General features: G+C 40.4%; 1 protein-coding gene across 4 annotated transcripts; it reads right to left on the bottom strand.

The window, feature by feature from the left end:
• Positions 1-4,060: 4,060 nt before the first annotated feature.
• On the bottom strand, positions 4,061-21,143 carry LOC111242375. 4 transcript variants are annotated; one of them, XR_002669334.1, is made up of 2 exons: positions 21,040-21,064; positions 4,061-5,090 (listed from the first exon to the last, which is right to left on the bottom strand). XR_002669334.1 is itself a non-coding variant. In XM_022785380.1 (2 exons), exon 2 carries the CDS (start codon positions 6,937-6,939, stop codon positions 6,616-6,618), a length of 324 nt encoding a protein of 107 aa, XP_022641101.1. In that variant the 5' UTR covers positions 6,940-7,636; positions 21,040-21,056; the 3' UTR covers positions 6,420-6,615. The 4 variants fall into 4 exon arrangements, 1 of the variants encoding a protein (XP_022641101.1); XM_022785380.1 differs by lacking the exon at positions 4,061-5,090 and adding an exon at positions 6,420-7,636 and having other exon boundaries at positions 21,040-21,056; XR_002669333.1 differs by lacking the exon at positions 4,061-5,090 and adding an exon at positions 8,182-8,822 and having other exon boundaries at positions 21,040-21,143.
• Between the last annotated feature and the right edge of the window lie 989 nt (positions 21,144-22,132).

Below are 22,132 nucleotides of genomic sequence, written 5' to 3'. Positions count from 1 at the left end.
TCTATCAGATTACCCCCATTGTGTGCATTCAACACAAGGATACCCCGATCCCATCTGAGCGAAAACCTAGAGAGGTCATTCCTACCGTCGGCCACCGCAGGCCGTTCTAGCTTCCAAGATGGCCGCCCCCATTCGCCCCCTCCATGGCTGGCTAAAGCCGCACCGGAAACGTTGCCAACGAGGGAAACGCCAGCCCGAGGAAGCTTTCTCCTCTTTGCGCGCCGCACCTTCCACCGCCACCAGGGCCAGCCACCGAACCGCCACCATACGTGGCCGTCGAGGTTCGCCGTCTCACCATTACCGGCGACACCGACCTTCTCCGAAGACATCACACGAACCTTTTTCTTGTTCTCGAACTCGAAACCGCTGTCATCAGAGGATTTGGATGTCGCCGCCGCCGACAACAACCGTTAGGAGCAGTGAAGATTGGTTCCCTCCCCGGCTCGCCCTCTAATGGGTTTCTTAGTGTGGAGCGTGACAGCACATTGTGTTCCAGTGTTGTGTGTAGCAATTTTAGGATTGTTGAGGGTTGAGGATGAGGGTCCCGATGTGTGAATGATGATGGAAAACGTGATAGAGGTAGTGAATGAGTTTCTCTGTTTTCAGGTGTTGAAGAAGATGGAGGGGAGCATCTGTGCTTGATTGGTTCTTCTCTGTTTTTTTCTTTTGTTTTGTATTTCATTGATGGAGGAAGTTAGTCAAGGATGAATGATGATGATGGGATGAGGAAATGAACAATCAGTGTCGAGAGGGAGGAATTGGTAGTGAAAAAGGAAATGTGGTTGGGGTGGTTNCGGATGTGAATGGATGATGATCCTAACAGTGATGGNGATGGAGTTTTTTGGTCAGCTCCAATTCGGAGGTGAGGAATTGGAAAACGAAAAAGGAAAATCTGATTGGGTAGTTACAGGGTGATGGATTCGAAAAATTGTGTTGATGCGTCACCGTGTATCCAGCTACTGTAAAATGATGGGGGTGAATGTGAGTAGAGAGGTAGGGTCAAGAGGGGCGCGTGTGTGTTAGGGGAATCTTTTCTGTTATGTGGTGTGGGTGGTTATGGGTTAGGCATAGGAGAGGGGTCATTGTTTGTACGTGTTCCCTGGACGTAACTTCTTGCCATCATCTCGTGCTGTGCTGCTTCCCATTTCTCCAATTGAAAATCAAATTTTGTGTGTCCCCTCCGTGTTGTCCACTTGAACGTGTTCAGGCCGTGACAGTAAATTGCTGGACGTGCAACCCCTGATGCAGCACCCTCTTTTTTTTTTTTTTTTTTTTTTACGCTGGAGAGGGTTCTCTCTGAAAATAATACCCATGGGCCGTGACCATTTTTCTTTTTGCCCAAGTGATTCAGCGCTTCTTCAATATGTATCACTTCTTTGCAATTGAAAATTTCAGTCACCGTACACTTCACTTCTTCATTTCCCTTTTTTTTTCCTTTTCTTATTTTTAATTCATCATAGCATAAATTGATGATGGGAAAATGAAATTCTGGAGCAAACCTTGGCATGAAAAAGTGTGTTTAAATTACTACGGTGCCGCCTTCACATTTTTTCCTTTTTTTTAATATTTTCTTTTTTCTTTTTTTTTCTTTTTTTTTCTTCTTTTTTCTTTTTCTTTTTTTTTTGTTTTGCTTTTCTTTTTTTCTTTTTTTTTTAGAAAATAAAATTAAATAATAAAAGCAAAAAGACTAAACAAATACTAAATAAAAGGTAAAAAAAATGAAACTAAAATAAAATGAAAATAAAAATAAGATGAAAATGAAAACAAGTTTTACTATTTAATTACCCGGACGAAATTTGGTGTTGACAACAAGTTCATTTCAGCCCTAGTGATCATAGCTCCCAATTGGGAGCAAGAGTTTGAATTGATGTGTGACGCCAGTGATTATGCTATAAGGGTTGTCCTTGGCCAGAGAAGAGTAAAGATCTTTCATGCCATTTACTATGCCAGCAAAGTTCTAAATGGAGCTCAACTCAATTATGCCACAACTGAGAAAGAATTTCTGGCAATAATGTATGCTTTGGAGAAGTTCTGACCTTATCTCATTGGTTCAAAAGTCATCATTTACACGGACCATGCTGCAATTAAGTACTTGTTGACCAAATCGGACTCTAAACGCAGATTGATAAGATGGGTTCTTCTACTTCAAGAGTTTGATGTAGAGATCCGAGATAAAAAAGGAAGTGAAAATTTCACTGCTGACCATCTCTCTAGGCTTGTTAATGAAGAAGTTACCACTAAGGAGAGAGAAATTCTGAAGAGTTTTGTGATGAGAACTTGATGATGGTGCAATAGAGACCATGGTTTGCAGACATAGCCAATTTCAAAGTTGTAGGGATCCTCCCGATGATCTGTCATGGCAACAAAAGAAGAAATTTTTAAATGATGCTAAACAATTTGTTTGGAATGACCCTTATCTCTTCAAATTAGGTGCTGACGGTCTGTTGAGGCAGTGTGTTACTGCAGAAGAAGCAGAAGAAATCTTATGGCATTGTCACAATTCGCCATATGTGGACATTTTAAAGTTGAAAGAACAACTGCCAAGGTTTTGCAATCTGGATTCTATTGGCCTACAATCTTCAAAGATGCTTATGCTCATGCAAAGAGTTGTGATAAGTGCCAAAGAGTTGGTACCATCTCAAGAAGGCATGAAATGCTACTGTAGAATATTCTTGAAGTTGAGGTTTTTGATTGTTGGGAAATTGATTTTGTTGGTCCCCTACCTCCTTCATATAATATTGAGTACATTCTAGTTGTAGTGGACTATGTCAGCAAGTGGGTGGAGGCAGTAACATGCTAAAAGAATGATGCCAACACTGTCATCAAATTCCTAAAAAGGAATATTTTCTCAAGTTTTGGGGCGCCTAGAGTTCTAATTAGTGAGACACAAGGTCGCTTCCCCATACCATCCTCAGACCAACGACCAAGCCGAGGTTTCAAATAGAGAGATTAAGAGGATTCTTGAGAAAACAATTTCTTCTTCAAGAAAAGACTGGTCAACAAAGTTGGATAATGCTTTATGGGCCTACAGGACTGCATTGAAGACACTTGTGGGAAAAGCCTGTCATCTGCCAGTGGAGATGGAACATAAAGCTTATTGGGCTTTAAAGTTTCTAAACTTTGATCCTACCTTGTTTGCAGAGAAGAGGAAACTACAACTTCAAGAGTTGGAAGAGATGAGAATAACAACTTATGACAACTCCAAGAATTATAAGGAAAAAGTCAAGTTGTATCATTACAAGAAACTTCTTAAGAGAGACTTTCAATCTGGTCAACAAGTTCTTCTCTTCAATTCTAGATTCAAGATCTTTCAAGGCAACCTGAAGTCAAAGTAGTCTGGACCGTTCACCATCAAGGAAGTAAAACCACATGGAGCCATTGAATTGATTGATCCCTCCTCTGATGATCCTGAGAGAAGTTGGGTGGTAAATGGTCAGTGTTTGAAACACTACTTGGGTGGTGAGATTCAACGTCTCACCACAATTATCCATCTTGCTGACCCTTGAGCATAACGGTGTTGGGGGGCAACCTAGTTTTCTATCCCTTCTCTTGCGTTATGTTGTGATTTTGTTGTGTTTTGATTGTTTGAAGTTGGTTTGATGTGTTCTTAGTGCAAATTAGTTGTTTTAGGAAATGTGTTTTTTTCTTGAAGTTTTTGTGTGCATTGGTGAAATGTTGAGTGTTGAAGCCATTTGATATGAATAAGAGTGTCTCAACCAGTTTTGATGTGTGCTGGTGTGTTGGTGTATGTTCTAATTTGGGTTGATGAGTTTAGATAAGCTTTAAGTGCCTTTGTTGTAATAAATGACCCTTAAGTTGGAGAATTAGGTAGTTTTGAAAGTGGACCCTTGATTTGGCATTCTTGCACTCAATTTAACTCCTTAAGGATTTGAGCAAGTTTGGAAACATATTGATCTGGGCTGAATTGAGTGTCATAGAAGTGCTAAAACCCAAAAGTCAAAGTTGAGTAATCAAGTTTCAAGTCTGTAGAATTCTACAGCAATTCTGCAGAATTGGCACTGGGCGCCCTTTAGGGGCGCCCAGCGCCAATTTTCACTGATATTAGGTTTGCTTTGCTGCAGAAGTTGCGCCCCAACGCCCCCAAAGGGTGCCCAACGCCCTTTTTTGCTGCATTCTCAGCTAATTTGTCACGCCCAAGCCCCTCCAGAAGGCGCCCCAGTGTGAAAGTTGCAGAGATTTGAATTCTGAGTTGGGTTTGGGATGCACAGCCTTGGCCCATTTCAATTTCCTTTTTCCTAAACACCTAACCCTAGCGCCCCACATGCGCCCCCCACTATCCCAATTCTCATTCTATCACAAAACCCTAACTCTCATTCTCTCCCCTTTTCATTCTCCACTCAAACCCCACTCTGCCACTCACTCTGTTACCACGAATAGACACAACCACCCTTGCCCACACAACCTCCCACTTCCAATATCTCTTTCGCAGCCTCATTCTCCCCCAACCTCTCCACTTTTCATTCACTTCTTCCACCAAAACCCGCCAATCACTCTTCCAATTCCTCACACTCTCATCACCACTCACGGCCCTCCACAACCACCACTCATTGCTTCGTCTCAACTTCCACAAAACCCCAATACTCTTCACCTCTTGGCCACTGCTCCAATCTCACGACCAAACCCTTCCCCAATTGTAGCATTCATCAACCGGAAGCACTAAATCCCTGCTCCTAGAGGTCCAAAATGGTGTTTCTGAGCTTCAACCGCCAAAAAGATACAACCCTCGTAAACTGTGTGCCTTTTATAGGTCTAGGGTGCCAAGTCAGCAAAAATTCACGCCCAACGCCCTTTTGTGAGGTGCCCAGGCGCCATCAATTAAGCTCCAACAGCAAATCAAAGGGTGCCTAGGCACCAACAATTAAGAAAAAGTGCGAGCTGAAGGGCGCTGGGCGCCCTTTAAGGGCGCCTGGGCATGGAGAATTGCCAAAATGTGCGAATTGAAGGGCGCCCAACGCCCTCAGGGTGGGCGCCACTTTTGCAGCAAACTTCTTCTAAACTTCATCTTTTAAGTTCTTCCTTGGTTCTCCACTCTTTATAGCTTGAATGTCCTTCCAAAGCACACAAAGTTCCTACGAAATTTGAGTAATTAGTGATGAAAACTAATTAGTGTAACCTAAAGTGAGTTTATTCACAAAGCTAGATTAGAGAGAGGATTAAGCGTGTTTCAAGCTTCAGGAGAGTTGATTTGGTAAGAAAATTTCACCATATATAATGGTAAGAATTACTGTTATCAACAACCCCAAACTTGAAACTTTGCTTGTCCTCAAGCAAAAAGGGAACTTGGTTTAAACAAACAACTCAGTCACAACGGTCAAGCAGCTCAAGGAAGCAATTTCAATCAGATAAGTCAATCAAACATGTTGCTCATCGTGAGAAGATCTAACAAGAGCTAATGTAGCCGGCCAATCAAGCTTAAACTATGGTGCTCACAGAATAAGTTTTTCAAGACAGACGTAGAGGCTTCATAAGGGATCCACAAACATGGCAAAATGTTTTCCTGAATAGCATGGAACCTTTCCTCACCAAAATAAGTGTTTCACTCATGCTGAATGGTGTATGAGGAGGTGTTGTTTTCACTCTACTATCACAATGTCACACAAATCAACCTTGCCTTTCATTTCATTCCAAATCAAACACATTCACATGCACATTATCATCACAAGGACTTTTTTAGGTTAGAATTGTGGTTGAGCTAAGAACAAAATTTGGTTTTTCTTAATACAAAGCACCTTGAGTTAAGAGAGTAGACAAATCAAAGCAGGATAACTACATTCTCTCTTTTCCTCCAAGACAATTGAAACCAATTCTCAACTCAGTTTCCAACTTTCATTCATTGTATTCTTTTTCTAGATTTTGTTCTTCTTTCATCTTTTCTTTTTCTTTCTTTTCTTGTTTTTCTCCATACTCCTTTGTAACATGATTTTCCCAACTACCCCAAACTTAGACCATTCTCCTATACCAGAAATGAATACTCTACTCAACTCAAGGAAAGGACATCAAGGGTTTTCACATGAAGTTCAAGGTTCAAGGAATGGGAAAATTCTTTTTCTTTTTGGGTTCAAAGGATTGGCATTGACTTATTTGGCTCAAAATGAAAAAGAAGTAGAAGAGAAGATGGCCTTGATCATTTGTAATAAGCAAGTGAATAGTTCAAAAGAAGACAATCAGGCAAAGTCAACTGTGATACCAAAGTGGTAGCATTCAACAATAAATTTGAGGCGCAACATCTCACAGGTTAACTCACAGTTTCAAATTCTATCAAACAATTGCCAAGAATATTGACCACAATCAAAACCAATCATCAATCTAAAGCATTTATGAGCAACCACCATCTATACTTAAAAGTTCAACCAACACCATCTCAAAAGATCTCTAAAATCAATCAAATGAAACCAGAGCAAAAACATAAGATTTTCAATTTAAACAAAGCAAAAGCATAGTTCCTTAGAAACCAAACCATTGCACACAAGTCATCAAACTATCCAAGTTCAAAGTCAGAGATAATAACTAAAACTAAAATGAAAAAAACTGAATTTAAAAACAAGACAGAATGTAAAAGTTTCCACAATGAGGTGCGGTGCTAAATCAAAATCCTCAGTCAACACCCTCGTCATCCTCATCATCAACATCGTCCTCCACCTCAGTCTCAAGAATCTTCGTCCCAGCATCAGAGTCATCCTCCTCAGTGCAATCCTCCCCCATGGCCTGTGCTCCAGACGAAGAGTCGCCTCCTCCAACAGTGGGAGCCTGGTCCCCAGGCCAAGCTATAAACGCATCATACTCGGCTGGAGTCATGAAATCGAGGTGAGAGGCCCCAAAAGCGTGCCTCATCATCGCTGCATGGGCATGACGGATCCGGTTAACGGCCTCTATCTTCGCCTCCAGTCGCTGCATCATATGCCGCATCTCCACCATCATGAAGGAATCGTGTGAGGCAGGATGGTCTGGCTGAGCAGGCTGGTCAGGCCCATGGGGCTGCTGAGGGGGAGCCTGGTGGGCCTACCCGCGACGCTGGTGGAGTCGAGGAGGCTGAGGCGCAGGAATGGGAAGACCCTCCTCATCCAGCAAGCAATACTGCTTGTAATAGGAGCGATCAATCATCTTGCGCGGACGCTCTAATGGTGCCTCTGAAGTGTCAACCCCAGCAAGCCCACACAAGTGAGTGATGAGAGATGGGTGCCCAAGAGGGGCCTTCGGATTAGCAGAATGAGCACAATCGAAGATTTCGCTAGCAATGACCTGGCCCAAACTGATCTGCCGGCCCTGGAGGATGAAGTACAAAAGAATGGCCCGGCTAGTGAGGAGATCTGAGACATGAGAGCACGGGGTGATGTTTGCGTGCATGAGAGCCACCGAATATTTGTTCACAGGAGTGAGGAGGGAGCATCGGACATAGAGAGGCTTGCCATGACTGTTTCTTTGAAAGTGGCCATTTGGAACACATAGGACGCGCTCCACATCCGCAAAATCAACGTCCCTAAACTCATCCGCACGGCCTGCTGTGTACTCACAAGATGCAATGTCCTCAAGCCACTAATTGTTGAAGAATGAGTTGATGGTGGCAGCATTAAAGGGGACTCTTCGGCCCCTGACATAGCTGAGGAAAGGCTCCTCCCTATCAGAAAAATTGCGGGCATTAGCATTGTTGGGACTTTGGCAAGCGTACCAAATCGCTCAAGTAGTAATACCGGTAAGACCGGATATCGTTTCCCAAGAGACTCGGTCACTACTTTACAATCGTATAATTTCTAACTAATTTAAGCTAAAGAATGATTCAATTTTAGTGTGAAATTGTGCAATGAAAGTAAAAGTCATGCATAAGTAAAGGTTTGAACTACTTGGGGCCAAAACACGTGAAAATGAGATGATTAACGAATATGTAGAATGAATATGTTGGAGAATGATTTCAACTTATACAATCATATGNAAATGCACACAACCACTCTTCTTCATTAANTTGTTCTTGTCAACTAGCTAAGTTACTTAAANNCAATCCCTTGGTGAGAAAGCCTAGGTTCACTTGTAAAATCCCAATCCCTTGGCAACCCAACAAGTTCACCCGCATTAAGAAAAGAAGTTTAAGACAACCAAAGGTCCTAGCTCTATCCCTAGACACTATTTCCTTTAGGTGTTTATGTTCATTTCAGGGTTAACAAAATATTTCCCAATACTAAGCAATCCCTAACATCATGCCATGATTGATCAAGTCATAACAAGCTTTAAGCATAGAAATAAACACTAACAAGTAATGAGAAAATCATATTTTCATTTAGAACAAGTGCATTTACAAAAGGTTTGTATAGTTTACATGATTCCCCAACATAAAAGAACTTAGCTCTCCATAGTCATGGAGAGCTTGAGCTTACAATGGATGAAAATGGGGTAGAAGGAGACCCAAGGAGAAGGAAAGCAGAGCTCCCACAGTCCAAAACCAGCTCCAAGAGGTGCCAAACGATGCTTCAATGCTTTAGCCGCCAAGAAGTTGCAACCCTCGAAAACTGTGTGCCTTTTATAGGTCTAGGGTGCCAACTCAACAAAAAGTCACACCTAGCGCCCTTTTCTGGGGTGCCCAGGCGTGACAAATCAGGGAAAACAGCGAGCTGAAGGGCACTGGGTGCCCCTCAAGGGCGCCTGGGCGTGAGCAAATGGCCAAAACAGCGAATTGAAGGGTGCTGGGCGCCCTTTAGGGGCGCCTGGGCGCCACTTGTGCAGAGAAACATCTTCAAATCTTCATCTTCTAGGCTTTTCCTTGGTTCTCCATTTTCAAGAGCTTAAATGTCTTTCCAAAGCAAACAAAGTTCCTACAAAATTTGAGGAATTAGTGATGAAAACTAATGTGTATAACCTAAACTGAATTTATTCACAAAGTTAGATTAAAAAGAGGATCAAGCGCGTTTCAAGCTTCAGGAGTGTTGATTTGGTAAGAAAATTGCACCATAGATAATGGTAAAAATTACCGTTATCAACAACCCCAAACTTGAAACTTTGATTGTCCTCAAGCAAAAAAAGGGAAACAAGAATGGTGATGGTGATGGGCAAGCTAGACGCACTCTGGAGGATTTCAATACCTTCTCAGGGTCGTTTCATTTCAATAGTATTGCTCAACCACAAATCAATGCACCAAACATGGAGGTGAAGCCTGCTCTCATTCATCTGGTGCAGAGCAAGCAATTTCATGGCCTGGCACATGAAGATCCATTCAAACACATTACCTGTTTCTTGGAGATATGCAATACGGTGAAGCTCCAAGATGTTCCTGATAACTTCATAAGGCTCAGTCTATTCCCATTCTCTCTCGAAGGCAACGCCGAGGAGTGACTCACTTCATTTCGAGAAAATAGCCTCACTTCATGGGATGATGTGGTGGCAAAGTTTTGCAACAAATACTTCCCTCAATCCAAAGTAACAAAAGGGAAGCAAGAGATTTCATCTTTCCAGTAGGGTTTTAGTGAGACACTTAGTCAAGCTTGGGAAAGATTCAAAGGGCTACTAAGGAAAACACCCACTCATGGGTTTGATGAGCCCACAGTCTTGAACGTGTTCTTGACAGGACTGGGTTCCCAAACTAAGTTGATGTTGGATGCCTCATCTGGAGGAAACATCCGTTGGAAGACCCTAGAGGAAGCCCGGGAGCTCATTGAAAACATGGCTGCTAATGATAATGAATCACAGAATGAAAGGGGGCAACAAAGAGATATCCTACAACTCCAGTCTCATGATGTCATCTTGGCCCAAAATAAACTCATGACCCAACAACTTGAAATCCTCATGAATAAAGTCTCACAGTTGCAAGAGCACCAAAATGTGTCACATGCCCAACATCAAGAATGTGCATTGTGTAGTGGAGAGCATATAAGTGGCCAGTGTGTGAAACAAGGCTTAGACAGACAGTTCAATTCCAATGAATCAACACTCAAGATAGTTAGGATCCAAACAAACTTGCTCATCATGGTAAAATTAACTTTGAGAAGATGAATCTTTGACAGAGAAAATTGCAACCATGGTGCTCACAGAACAAGAATCACAAGAAATATGTCAGGTTTTAAAAGGGATCAACAAACATGGCAAAAGTGTTCTCAACACTAACATGAACCATTTCCTCACCAAGGACTTTGTAACCTCAACCACCCCAAACTTAAACCATTTTCCTCTACCAAAATGAATGCTCCACTTAACTCAAGGTAAGGAGGTCAAAGTTTTCAATATTGGTCAAAAGGTTCAAGAATGGGATCAATGTTTCTTCCAGGTTCATAGGGTTACAGTAGTTCTCGGGTTCAAAACATCGACAAGATAGAAGAACAAGATGGCCTTGATCATATGAAACATGCAAGTAAATGATTCACATAGAGACAATCAGGCAAAATCAATTGAGATTCCAAAGTGAAATCATTCAACAAAAATTCTAAGGCACAACATCTCACTAGGTTTCTTAGGGTTCCACATTTTTGTTTTCAAACACTATTGCCTGTACATTTTGACCACAAGAAAAACCTAGCATAATCTCAAACAATCATGAGCAACCACAATCAAATCTTCACATCTCAATCCTATCATCTCGTAGAAATCACACAAATCGAGCAAGCACACAAAATTTTCACAATCACCAAGAGTACTTGATTTCAAAACAATGTCATCAAACTCACCATCAAGCCAAGTTCAAACACTAAAAAAAAGAAACTGAACTAGAATTTTAAAATAAAACTGAAATTAAAAACATGACAAAAAAATAAAAGTATCCACAATATGCAATGCAGTGACAGAGCCTGATCCATAAGCTTCAGTCATCATCCTCATCCTCGTCATCCTCATCATCATCAACATCCTCCACCTCAGTGACGCCCTCCTCGGAGTCCTCATCATTCTCAATAATCTCAATGCCAGCATCCGAGTCCTCCTCCTCAGAACCATCCTCCTCCATGGCCTAAGCTCCAGACGACGAGCCACGTCCTCCAGCAGTAGGAGCCTGGTCCCCAGGCCAAGCTACAAACGCCTTATACTCGGCTGGAGTCATAAAGTCAAGGTGAGAGGCCCCAAAAGCGTGTCGCGTCATCGCCGCCTGGGCACGACCAATCCGGTTGATGGCCTCCATCTTCGCGTCTTGGGCACGATTGATCTGGTGAAGTGTCTCCATCTTCGTCTCCATCCTCTGCATCATCTACCTCATCTCCACCATCATGAATGAATCGTGAGAGGCAGGGTGGTCAGGCTGAATAGGTGGGTCAGGCCCAATAGGATGCTGAGGGGGAGCCTGGGGGCCTGCGGCGCCTGTGGAGTCGAGGAGGCTGAGGGGCAGGAATAGGAAGACCCTCCTCATCAAGTAGGCAATACTGCCTATAATAAGAAAGATCAATCATCTTGCGTGGAGGCTCTAAGGGTGCTTCAGACGTGACAACACCAGCCAGCTCACACAAGTAAGTGATGAGGGAAGGGTGCCCAAGGGAAGCCTTCGGATTTGCAGTTTGAGCACACTCGAAAATTTCTCTAGCTATGATCTGCCCCAGACTGATGTGCCAGCCCTTGACGATGAAGTAAAGAAGAATGGCCCTGCTAAAGAGGAGATCCGAAACATGGGAGTAAGGAGTGATGTTGGCATGCAGGAGAGTCATCCAGTATTTGTGCACCGGGGTGAGGAGAAAGCAGCGGACATAAAGAGGCTTGCCTTGACTATTTCTCTGAAAGCTGCCATCTGGAACGCACAAGACGCGCTCCACATCCTCAACGTCAACGCCTCGAAACTCCTCCTCACGAGCAGCGGTGAACTCACACGATGCAAGGTGCTCAGGCCACTAGGTGTTGAAGAAGGTGTTGAGGGTGGCCGCATCAAAGGGTACCCTGCGGCCCCATACATAGCTAAGGAATGGTTCCTCCTCATCAGAAAAAAGGCGAGCATTTGCATAGAATTCCTTAACAAGGGCAATGATCGCAACTTCAGGATAGCTGAGGAGACGCAGCCAGTTCCTCCTTTCAAGCTCATCACGAAACACAGGTGCATCCAAACTAATTGGCTCAAATTTCCTCTCCATCGACAGGCGACGATTTTGAACCACCTGAAAATGAGCCTCATGCTTCTGGGAGAGGAAGTGATGGCAGCTTTCAGAGAAATAGTCAAGGCAAGCCTCTTTATGTCCGTCGCTCCCTCCTCACCCCGGTGCACAAATACTGGATGACTCTCCTGCATGCCAACATCACTTCTTGCTCCCATGTTTCGGATCTCCTCTTTAGCAGGGCCATTCTTCTTTACTTCATCGTCTAGGGCCGGTAGATCAGTCTGGGGCAGATCATAGCTAGAGAAATTTTCGAGTGTGCTCAAACTACAAATCCGAAGGCTCCTCTTGGGCACCCTTCCCTCATCACTTACTTGTGTGAGCTGGCTGGTGTTGACACATTTGAAGCACCCTTAGAGCCTCCACGCAAGATGATTGATCTTGCTTATTATAGGCAGTATTGCCTACTTGATGAGGAGGGTCTTCCCATTCCAGCCCCTCAGCCTCCTCGACTCCACAGGCGCCGCAGGCAGGCCCCCTAGGCTCCCCCTCAGCATCCTATTGGGCCTGACCCACCTGTTCAGCCTAACCACCCTGCCTCTCACGATTCATTCATGATGGTGGAGATGAGGCAGATGATGCAGAGGATGGAGACGAAGATGGAGACCCTTCACCAGATCAGTCGTGCCCAGGACGCGAAGATGGAGGCCATCAACCGGATTGGTCGTGCCCAGGCGGCGATGATGCGGCACGCTTTTCGGGCCTCTCACCTTGACTTTATGACTTCAGCCGAGTATGACGCGTTTGTAGCTTGGCCTGGGGACCAGGCTCCTACTGTTGGAGGACGTGGCTCGTCGTCTGAAGTTCAGGCCATGAAGGAGGATGGTTGTGAGGAGGAGGACTTGGATGCTGGCACTGAAATTATTGAGAATGATGAGGACTCCGAGGAGGGCACCACTGAGGTGGAGGATGTTGATGATGATGAGGATGACGAGGATGAGGATGATGACTGAAGCTTATGGATCAGACTCTGTCACTGCACTGCATATTGTGGATACTTTTATTTTTCTGTCATGTTTTTAATTTCAGTTTTATTTTAAAATTCTAGTTCAGTTTCTTTTTTTTAGTGTTTGAACTTGGCTTGATGGTGAGTTTGATGACATTGTTTTGATATCAAGTACTCTTGGTGATTGTGAAATTTTTGTGTGTTTGCTCGATTTGTGTGATTTCTATGAGATGATAGGATTGAGATGTGAAGATTTGATTGTGGTTGCTCATGATTGTTTGAGATTATGCTAGGTTTTTCTTGTGGTCAATATACAGGCAATAGTGTTTGAAAACAAAAATGTGGAACCCTAAGAAACCTAGTGAGATGTTGTGCCTTAGAATTTTTGTTGAATGATTTCACTTTGGAATCTCAATTGATTTTTCCTGATTGTCTCTATGTGAATAATTTACTTGCATGTTTCATATGATCAAGGCCATCTTGTTCTTCTATCTTGTTGATGTTTTGAACCCGAGAACTACTGTAACCCTGTGAACCTGGAAGAAACATTGATCCCATTCTTGAACCTTTTGACCAATATTGAAAACTTTGACCTCCTTACCTTGAGTTAAGTGGAGCATTCATTTTGGTAGAGGAAAATGGTTTAAGTTTGGGGTGGTTGAGGTTACAAAAAGAAAATGACAAGAAAAGCAAAAAGAAAAATGTGAAGAAAAAGAAGAAAAAGGAACAAGAGCAAGAAAATGAACCAATAGATGAAAAGTTGATAGAGAATTGAAAATTGGTTGTAACTGCTTAAAGTTGAGAAGAGTAGGATGTTGAATTGCTGATTTGAATGCTCTCTTAGCTAAAGGTGTTTTGTATCTAGAAAAACCAAAATTCTTTCTTAGCCCAAACAAAATACAAGCCTTGAAAGTCCTTGTGATGCAAACTTGCAGGTGAATGTATTCATTGTGGTAGAAATGAAAGGCAAAGTTGAATTGTGTGACCTTGTGTTGCTAAGAGTGAAAAACACACATCTTTATACACCAGTGTGCTTGAGAGAAACAGTTTCCTTGGTGAGGAAAGGGTTCATGTTAGTGTTGAGAACACTTTTGCCATGTTTGTTGATCCCTTTTAAAACCTGACATATTTCTTGTGATTCTTGTTCTGTGAGCACCATGGTTGCAATTTTCTCTGTCAAAGATTCATCTTCTCAAAGTTAATTTTACCATGATGAGCAAGTTTGTTTGGATCCTAACTATCTTGAGTGTTGATTCATTGGAATTGAACTGTCTGTCTAAGCCTTGTTTCACACACTGGCCACTTATATGCTCTCCACCACACAATGCACATCCTTGATGTTGGGCATGTGACACATTTTGGTGCTCTTGCAACTGTGAGACTTTATTCATGAGGATTTCAAGTTGTTAGGTCATGAGTTTATTTTGGGCCAAGATGACATCATGAGACTGGAGTTGTAGGATATCTCTTTGTTGCCCCCTCTCATTCTGTGATTCATTATCATTAGCAGCCATGTTTTCAATGAGCTCCCGGGCTTCCTCTAGAGTCTTCCAACGGATGTTTCCTCCAGATGAGGCATCCAACATCAACTTAGTTTGGGAACCCAGTCCTGTCAAGAACACGTTCAAGACTGTGGGCTCATCAAACCCATGAGTGGGTGTTTTCCTTAGTAGCCCTTTGAATCTTTCCCAAGCTTGACTAAGTGTCTCACTAAAACCCTGCTGGAAAGATGAAATCTCTTGCTTCCCTTTTGTTACTTTGGATTGAGGGAAGTATTTGTTACAAAACTTTGCCACCACATCATCCCATGAAGTGAGGCTATTTTCTGGAAATGAAGTGAGTCACTCCTTGGCGTTGCCTTCGAGAGAGAATAGGAATAGACTGAGCCTTATGAAGTTATCAGGAACATCTTGGAGCTTCACCGTATTGCATATCTCCAAGAAACAGGTAATGTGTTTGAATGGATCTTCATGTGTCAGGCCATGAAATTGCTTGCTCTGCACCAGATGAATGAGAGCAGGCTTCACCTCCATGTTTGGTGCATTGATTTGTGGTTGAGCAATACTATTGAAATGAAACGACCTTGAGAAGGTATTGAAATCCTCCAGAGTGCGTCTAGCTTGCCCATCACCATCACCATTCCTGTTGTCAGCCATTTGTTCCACTTCCTGCTCAGGTGTCACAAGAGCTGGAGAAGTTTCTCTAGATGCCCGATTCTCTCTTCTTCTTCTACTGTTGTTTCTTCGGGCAGTCTTCTCAACTTCAAGATCTAAGAGGAGAGGTTCGGAAGATCGTGTGCTCCTAGTACGGATTGTGCCCAGCATACACTAGAGCCAATAGTACTAGAGCACCAAGTTAGCCCACAAATAATGAAACAAAAATTATTCACAATAAAAAGAATATAAGAGTAAAGCTTAAATAGGTTAGAAATCACATAAAAGGAAAGTAATTAAACCGAAATCCCAGGCAACGGCGCCAAAAACTTGTTGGGACTTTGGCAAGCGTACCAAATCGCTCAAGTAGTAATACTGGTAAGACCGAATATCGTTTTTCAAGAGACTCGGTCACTACTTTACAATCGTATAATTGCTAACTAATTTAAGCTAAAGAATAATTCCATTTTAGTGTAAAATTGTGCAATGAAAGTAAAAGTCATGCATAAGTAAAAGTTTGAACTACTTGGGGCCAAAACACGTGAAAATGAGATGATTAACGAATATGTAGAATGAATATGTTGGAGAATGATTTCAACTTATACAATCATATGNAAATGCACACAACCACTCTTCTTCATTAANTTGTTCTTGTCAACTAGCTAAGTTACTTAAANNCAATCCCTTGGTGAGAAAGCCTAGGTTCACTTGTAAAATCCCAATCCCTTGGCAACCCAACAAGTTCACCCGCATTAAGAAAAGAAGTTTAAGACAACCAAAGGTCCTAGCTCTATTCCTAGACACTATTTCTTTTAGGTGTTTATGTTCATTTCAAGGTTCACAAAATATTTCCCAATACTAAGCAAACTCTAACATCATGTCATGATTGATCAAGTCATAACAAGCTTTAAGCATAGAAATAAACACTAACAAGTAATGAGAAAAGCATATTTCCATTTAGAACAAGTGCATTTACAAAAGGTTTGTATAGTTTACATCATTCCCCATCATAAAAGAACTTAGCTCTCCATAATGGAGAGCTTGAGCTTACAATGGAAGAAAATGGGGTAGAAGGAGACCCAAGGAGAAGGAAAGGAAAGCTCCCACAGTCCAAAACCAGCTCCAAGAGGTATCAAACGATGCTTCAATGCTTCAGCTGCCAAGAAGTTGCAACCCTCGAAAACTATGTGTCTTTTATAGGTCTAGGGTGCCAACTCAGCAAAAAGTCGCGCCCAACGCCCTTTTCTGGGGTGCCCAGGCGTGACAAATCAGGGAAAACAGCGAGCTAAAGGGCGCTGGGCGCCCCTTAGGGGCGCCTGGGCGTAAGCAAATGGCCAAAACAGCGAGCTGAAGGGCGCTGGGTGTGAGCAAATGGCCAAAACAGCGAATTGAAGGGCGTTGGGCGCCCTTTAGGGGCGCTTGGCGCCACTTGTGCAGAGAAACATCTTCAAATCTTCATCTTCTAGGCTTTTCCTTGGTTCTCCACTTTCAAGAGCTTAAATGTCTTTCCAAAGCAAACAAAGTTCCTACAAAATTTGAGGAATTAGTGATGAAAACTAATGTATAACCTAAACTGAATTTATTCACAAAGTTAGATTAAAAAGAGGATCAAACGTGTTTCAAGCTTCAAGAGTGTTGATTTGGCAAGAAAATTGCACCATAGATAATGGTAAAAATTACCGTTATCAAGCATAAAATTCCTTGACAATCGCAATGCTCGCAGGTTTAGGGTAAGTGAGGAGACTCAGCCAGTTCCTCCTGATGATGGAGAGGCAAGTTGAACGACTGATTCTGGATGAATATGAGTTTGGTGCTGAGCTCGACAGGAGGAACTGGTTGAGTCTCCTTACTTACCCTGAACCTGCGAGCATTGCGATTGTCAAGGAATTTTATGCTAATGCCCGCCATTTTTCTGATGGGGATGAGCCTTTCCTCAGCTATGTCAGGGGCCGAAGAGTCCCCTTTGATGCTGCCACCATCAACTCATTCTTCAACAATCAGTGGCCTGAGGACATTGCATCTCGTGAGTACACAGCATCCCGTGCGAATGAGTTTAGGGACGTTGATTTTGAATCCTCTCTCTACTTTAACTTTGTGAATAAACTCAGCTTAGGTTACACTCATTAGTTTTCAACACTAATTCCTCAAATTTTGTAGGAACTTTGTGTGTTTTGGAAGGACATTCAAGCTATCAAGAGTGGAGAACCAAGGAAGAGCTTAAAAGATGAAGTTTAGAAGAAGTTTTATGCAAAAGTGGCGCTTGGGCGCCCTTCAATTCGCACTTTTTGGCAATTCTCCACGCCCAGGAGCCCCTAAAGGAGCACCCTTCAGCTCGCACTTTTTCTTAATTGCCAGCGCCTAGGCACCCCCAAAGGGCTTTGGGCGCCCTTTGATTCGTTGTTGGAGCTTAATTGATGGCGCCTGGGCGCCTCAAAAAAGGGCGTTGGGCGCGACTTTTTGCTAACTTGGCACCCTAGACTTATAAAAGGCACACAATTTACGAGGGTTGCATCTTCTTGGCGGCTGAAGCTCAGAAACACCATTTTGGACCTCTAGGAGCTGGTTTTGAGTTGTGGGAACTCTCCTTTCCTCCTCCTTGGGTCTCCTTCTACTCAATTTTCTTCCATTGTAAGCTCAACAATGGAGAGCTAAGTTTTTCTTGTTGAGGAATGATGTAAACTTTACAACCCACTTGTAAATGCACTTGGTTTAAATGAAAATATGTTTTTTTCATTACTTGCTAGTGTTTATTTCTTTGCTTAAAGCTTATTATGACTTGATGAACCATAGCATGATTCTAGGGTTTGCTTAATATTGGGAAATGTTGTGTAAACCTTGAACTGGACTAAACACCTAAAGGAAATAGTGTCTAGGGATAGAGCTAGGACCTTTGGTTGTCTTAAACTTCTTTTCTTAATGCGGATGAACTTGTTATGTTACCAAGGGATTGAGATTTAATAAGTGAATCTAGGCTTTCTCACCAAGGGATTGGGTTTAAGTAACTTAGCAAGTTGACAAGAGAAAAGTAATGAAGAAGAGTGGTTTTATGCATTTGCATAGGAGTGTATTAGTTGAAATCATATCATCTTAAATCATTTCATTCTAAAGAGTTTTAACCCAAGAAGTTCACTTTATCATTTATGCATTATGTTAAATTTCATTGCACAAATGTGGTCTTTATCCACTCTTCTTCTAATATGGAAATCTCAGTTGTAAGATGGACATAATGATCTTTCATTCTTTTAGAGAGAAGCTCTAATCTTGCATCTGTATTCTTCATTTGTGATGAGAGTCCATTTATCTTTTGATCAATTCTTCTGAGCATAAAGTTTTTGAACTTTAGCATTTTCTGTTTGTTAGTTAAGCACCTCTTCAGCTTGAGTTAAAGGTTTAAACCTCCCATCAGGTTCTATCTCTGATGGAGAGGTATTTGGCTTGGTGTTGATCCTAGTGGTAGGATCTAGTGTCCTTTCCAAAGGAGGAAATTCTTGTTCGTAGTTGGAACCAGAAATCATAAAACAAGGAATCGACGATTGAGAAACCTTTTTAGGGAGGGAAAACCTTTTCTTTTTCTCCCAAGATTTATGCACATCTTTTATGAAACCACAAAAGATCTGGTTCTTTGGGTTTACGTAAGCCAATCCATGATCCGGAGGTGGGATCAAATCTTTTCCTAGGAGGAGGAAATGGTCTACAGTAATCTTCATGGTCTGTGTCTTTATCTTCCTCGTCTGCATCTTCGGAGCTATCATCATCATTCTTGCTGCATTTACAGTTTGGGGCACACATGAAAGGATCAACATCCCATATGAAATGACCATTACATATGGGATGTTGATCCTTCTATGTGTGACCTAGACTGTGAATATAGCAAGGATGATGACAACTCCAAAGATGACGAATTAGACGAGGAAGATAAAGACACAGACCATGAAGATTACTGTAAACCATTTCCTATTCCTAGGAAAAGATCTGATGGATTGACCTACATAAACCCAAAGAACCAGATCATTTGTGGTTTCAGAAAAGATGTGCAGAAATCTTGGGAGAAAAAGAAAGGTTTTCCTTCCCTAAAAAGGTTTCTCAATCGTCGATCACTTGTTTTATGATTTCTGGTTCCAACTATGAATAAGAATTTCCTCCTTTGGAAAGGACACTAGATCCTACCACTAGGATCAACACCAAGCCAAATATCTCTCCATCAAAGATAGGACCTGATGGGAGGTTTAGGCCTTTAACTCAAGCTAAAAAGTGCTTAACTGGCAAACAAAAAATGCTAAAGTTTAAAACTTTATGCTCAGAAGAATTGATCAAAAGATAGAGATGGACTTTTAGGAGGTTTAGGCCTTTCCCGATTAGAAGAAGAACGGAAAAAGACCATTTGGTGAAACTTCTCATGCCACAAAGAGAAAGATCAAGAAGTTGAAAGCACAACTCCAAGACTTGGACCATTACATTGAATAAAAAATAAAAGAGAAACAATTATCTTTTCCTGATACTTTCAGCCCTCCTCCTTTCATCCCATACTAGCCCTTTTTCCAACCGTCTTCTTCTATGATTCACAAATCCAAACAAACTTTTTCATCACCAACCGCTACAGCCTTTAGAAACAAACAAAAACCCAGAACCTCAGTACCTTCAACTTCAACACAAGACACTTGTTGTAGTCTTAGAGCCCTCCACAAAGAATTGACAAAAAAAATTGTGTATAATAAATATAATAAAATTTGATTAGACAGAGTATATTTAATTACTTCTAAATAAAAAAAGTTATTAAAATATTATATTTATAATAGAATATGACAATTTTATTTTTTAAACACATTTCTTGAGATCGTTTCATCAAAATCACCATGTTTTTTTCTTGAAAATCAGTCAAAATATTTTATAATATTGATCGAGAAAATTTTGCAAATAACTTTCACAGAAAATTTTGTGTACGGTTATCAATCTATCAAAAGAAATTTCCGAGCAACAGTGACCATAAAATAATATACCACGAATGTTGAAAAGAATTGAAATAATTATATAATAAGAAAATAATAATCTTATCCTACATCAATTATTGATGAACTTTTAAGTGAAAAATAATGTCAATCTATATTGAGAAGAAAATATAATTAACATAATATTTTAAATTATTAACTATTATTTAATATTAAATTAAAAATTTATAATTATTTTACGTCAATAAAACAATTCAAATTTAAAATAATTTTAGTTTAGTGTTTCTAATAAATTTTAGAAGAAAAACATAAACGATCACAGTCCATTCATAAACCTAATTTTACTTTATTATTATAATAAAAAATAAAAATGAGTTATTTTAATTATTATTAAAATAAAAAAATTAAATTTAAAAACTTATATTCGAAAAAAATAAAATAATTTATATTAATAAAAATAAAATAATAGTGAAATGTGTATATAATCAGTTAAGTATATTAATAATTAATAGATATTCAAAATGCGTATGTCAGAGGGCAGGGGAATTTGGGTATGTCAGCAGGGTAAACAGAAACCGCTCTAACAATACTAATTACTTACTATAACAAGAATTCAAAACTCTAATGGTTAGAGTTTTGCCATTCAAATAACTGGAACAGTAATTTAAATTTAAACTGTTCTAAAGAGAACTGCAAAGTCTGAATGGTTGAACATTAACCAGTTGAATAGACGAACAAGCAATGCAAAAGGATGGAATGGATGATTAAATCAACACAATCATTTGTCAAACCCTAAACAGAATCAAGCTCTATATCATTTCAATGCAATAAGTTCGAAAGATGAGAAGACGAAACCCTAACAAATTCTAGAACCAAAATAGATGAAATAGATTCAATGTAATTTACACAGGCGCGAAAGAAGAACTAACCTTGAACGCACTCGCTGAATCTTGAAGAAAAGAATGCAGAGGTTCTGAACGTTTGGAATAAGCCTATATATAGCGTAGAAATCACCGTCCGTGTGTTTTTGACCGTTATGGATCTAACGGCTCATGATGCTTGCGCCAATATAAAAGTTGGGATGTGAAATGATGTAACATTTTTAAGGGGTGTAAAACAGTTTTTTTTTTTTTTAATTTGAAAATGATAAACCAGAAAAATAAACTTTAAGAAGAATTATTAAATAAGAAAAGTAGTTCAATAAAATATAAATGATTTTTTTTATACTTGTAACGTTCCAGTTGTGAAACTTTAGCAATTAATTTTTTTAATAAAAAATAAATACATTCAAAACCAAATTTGAAGCCGTTGAATATGTTTTGTCGTTTGTTTTTTTCTCGCCTTCTGTCTCGCTCGTTTTACCTAAAACATTTCCTCAACTAAAAAATTGAATTAAATCAAAATATGAATAAATATATTCTGTATTAAATTATTAAACTAAAATATGAATAAATTAAGAAAATCATTTGGAATATTTAATGATTAATGTAAACCCATCTCGACTTTTATGATTTTAATTTTGTGAATTAAATCTTAAGAATTAGTTATTTATCGAAAAAGAAACAAATTAATAATATAATAATAATAAAGAAAAGAAAGAAAAAATCGAAATTTTAAAGAAACTTAAAGGAAAGATAATTCCAATCACTCAAAAACTAACTACATAAATGCAAACATGGGTTTGAATTTATACTCTTATTACATTTATAATGTGACATCCCAAAATTTACATGACATGCATATCATATAGTCTAGATGTCATCATTTATAATAAAGGAAAGCAGTCAAGAGTGATTAAACTATAAAGGATTACAATCATCTTTGGAATAGCTGAAAATTAAAAGCTTAGAGTTCTAGAAAGTATCTCAAAATAAATTGAACAAAAGTGTTTCAATAGAACATAAAGAACTAAGAAGGCCCTAGGGAATCTATGCTGCAACATCCTCGTGCTCCTCCAATACATGCTCTAGGGAGGTCTCTCCTTCTTCTGCTCACATCCAAAATGGATGATCATCGCAAAAG

The sequence above is a fragment of the Vigna radiata genome, chromosome 8, assembly GCF_000741045.1.
Source record: "Vigna radiata var. radiata cultivar VC1973A chromosome 8, Vradiata_ver6, whole genome shotgun sequence".
NCBI lineage: Eukaryota > Viridiplantae > Streptophyta > Magnoliopsida > Fabales > Fabaceae > Vigna > Vigna radiata.
The sequence above is the reverse complement of the archived record's forward strand: the minus strand, read 5'-3'. Positions and strand labels throughout refer to the sequence as shown.